At 36.5% G+C, this 1,845-nt stretch overlaps 1 protein-coding gene across 1 annotated transcript; it reads right to left on the bottom strand.

Annotated features, from left to right (window-relative positions):
- Positions 1–1,147: 1,147 nt before the first annotated feature.
- LOC105315995 (glutamic acid-rich protein-like) lies at positions 1,148–1,618 on the bottom strand. The gene has a single exon (XM_011410781.1). The coding sequence runs from the start codon at positions 1,616–1,618 to the stop codon at positions 1,148–1,150; it is 471 nt and encodes a 156-aa protein (XP_011409083.1).
- Between the last annotated feature and the right edge of the window lie 227 nt (positions 1,619–1,845).

Below are 1,845 nucleotides of genomic sequence, written 5' to 3'. Positions count from 1 at the left end.
AACTTGAATTATTGTGATGTTTATAGTGACTGTAGGTAGCTGTTTGTGCTGCGAGTAACGATGGTGTTTGCATAAATACTTCAAAGCAATCAATGATGCATACAGCGTTGACATATTTTCCTCTGAAACATTTTGGTAAGTTATGTTTGAGGGCAATACGATTTGGCCACATAATAAGTTGTTTAAATTTTCGGTACAAAAGATCTAGCCATCTATGAAATATAGTAGATATATATTTCACGTCAATCCCAACTCTATATGCCAGATCTTGATTTTCATATCCTCTCCTCAGTTTTGCCAATGTTATAAGTAATTCATCCATTAAATCCAGCTTGCTATGTAAAGGCTTTTCAACAAAAGTACTGAGCAATCTGAACAATTTTGAAAAACAGCAAATGTAGGAAGACCTGTATAAAACCTTATTTTCTTGTCACTTTGAAATGAGCGTGCACGAAATTCTATTTTCTGCAAGTGAGAAGTTAGCTTCTGTGTATTAGATGCCGATGTTCTTAATGCTTTAGAGCAGCGATCATACATTGAAGATAAATTTGCAATATCTTGTTTCTGCTTTTCTAGGTGATTGTCCAAAACTTCCTTGTCCAACTGGAGTTGTAATCATAGGGGTAGGAACAGGGGGGGCAGGAGGGGCTTAAGCCCCCCCAACTTTCATTGAAGGGGGGCTTAGCCCCTCCAACTTTAAGTGATATACATGTATTACTATTATCAACACTATAGACTTTAGTTTAGGTAATCCTTATATGTGTGCATATTGTGTGATGATTCATTTCATAAAACAATTAATACAATCTAGCTTCTAAGAACACACTAGTTTTTTCAGAAATACACAAGCTTCAACATTAGCTTTAGCTGAGCGTAGATTTTCAATGTTAAGGAAATTAAAAAACTACTTGTGCTCCACAATGTCACAGGAGCGTCTTAATCATGTAGTTATTTAGCATACTCAAAGAATTTACAGACGATTTATACATCAAGGACATTGCAAAGGAATTCGTTACATTTAATGAGCATAGATGCAAATATTTTGGACAATATTAATTTCAGTACAATGATCAATTGTTAAATCATGCTCCTATGATTTCCAATAAATAATACCTTAGCCCCCCCAACTTTTAGTTTGTTCCTACCCCTATGGTTGTAATATTTCATATTCACAATCCTCCAACATCTCTTCACAATTGGAAAGTACATTTGATTCTTCATTCTGGGTTCCATATTCAATTCCTTCTTCACTTTGGTCTTCGTCATCTTCATGTTCGTCATCAAATGGTACCCCAGCTAGTTCATTCAGTTCATCATCACAAGTTCCATGTAGCTCTCCTTGATCATCTGCTTCTTCTACATCATCATTCTCTTCTGCATTGCCCTCACTGACATCTATATCATTCTCCCTCCCTTGAGTATTGAGTGACACATCTTGATTTTCTTCTGCCACAACTTCCTCTTCTGCCACAACTTCCTCTTGTGCCGCTTCCTCTTCACTTACAACTTCTTCTTCTGCCACAACTTCCTCTTGTGCCGCTTCCTCTTCGCTTACAACTTCTTCTGCCACAACTTCCTCTTCTGCCACTTCCTCTTCGCTTACAACTTCCTCTTCCATTACCTGAACTCTTCTCTCTTTATGTACAATTGCTGTTTTCCTAACTCGCTTTTGAATTACTTTATTTTGTCGACGACGACGGTTGATAAATCTGCTGCTACGGTCTGAAAACTGTTTCATGCTGTTTTCTAATACACTAGTATGAGTAAATATTGTTGGAACATAGCTAACACTTAGAGGGTTATTTGACCTTTTGCCTGTAAATATTAATAATAATAATGATATGT

The sequence above is a fragment of the Amphimedon queenslandica genome, unplaced genomic scaffold, assembly GCF_000090795.2.
Source record: "Amphimedon queenslandica unplaced genomic scaffold, v1.1 AMPQUscaffold_6304_Cont21736, whole genome shotgun sequence".
Taxonomy (NCBI): Eukaryota; Metazoa; Porifera; class Demospongiae; order Haplosclerida; family Niphatidae; genus Amphimedon; species Amphimedon queenslandica.
This window is presented reverse-complemented; position numbering and strand designations above follow the sequence as displayed.

Coding starts and splice junctions, on each gene's coding strand:
- LOC105315995 (XM_011410781.1), bottom strand. CDS start 1,618: ATGGAAGAGGAAGTTGTAAGCGAAGAGGAAGTGGCAGAAGAGGAAGTT.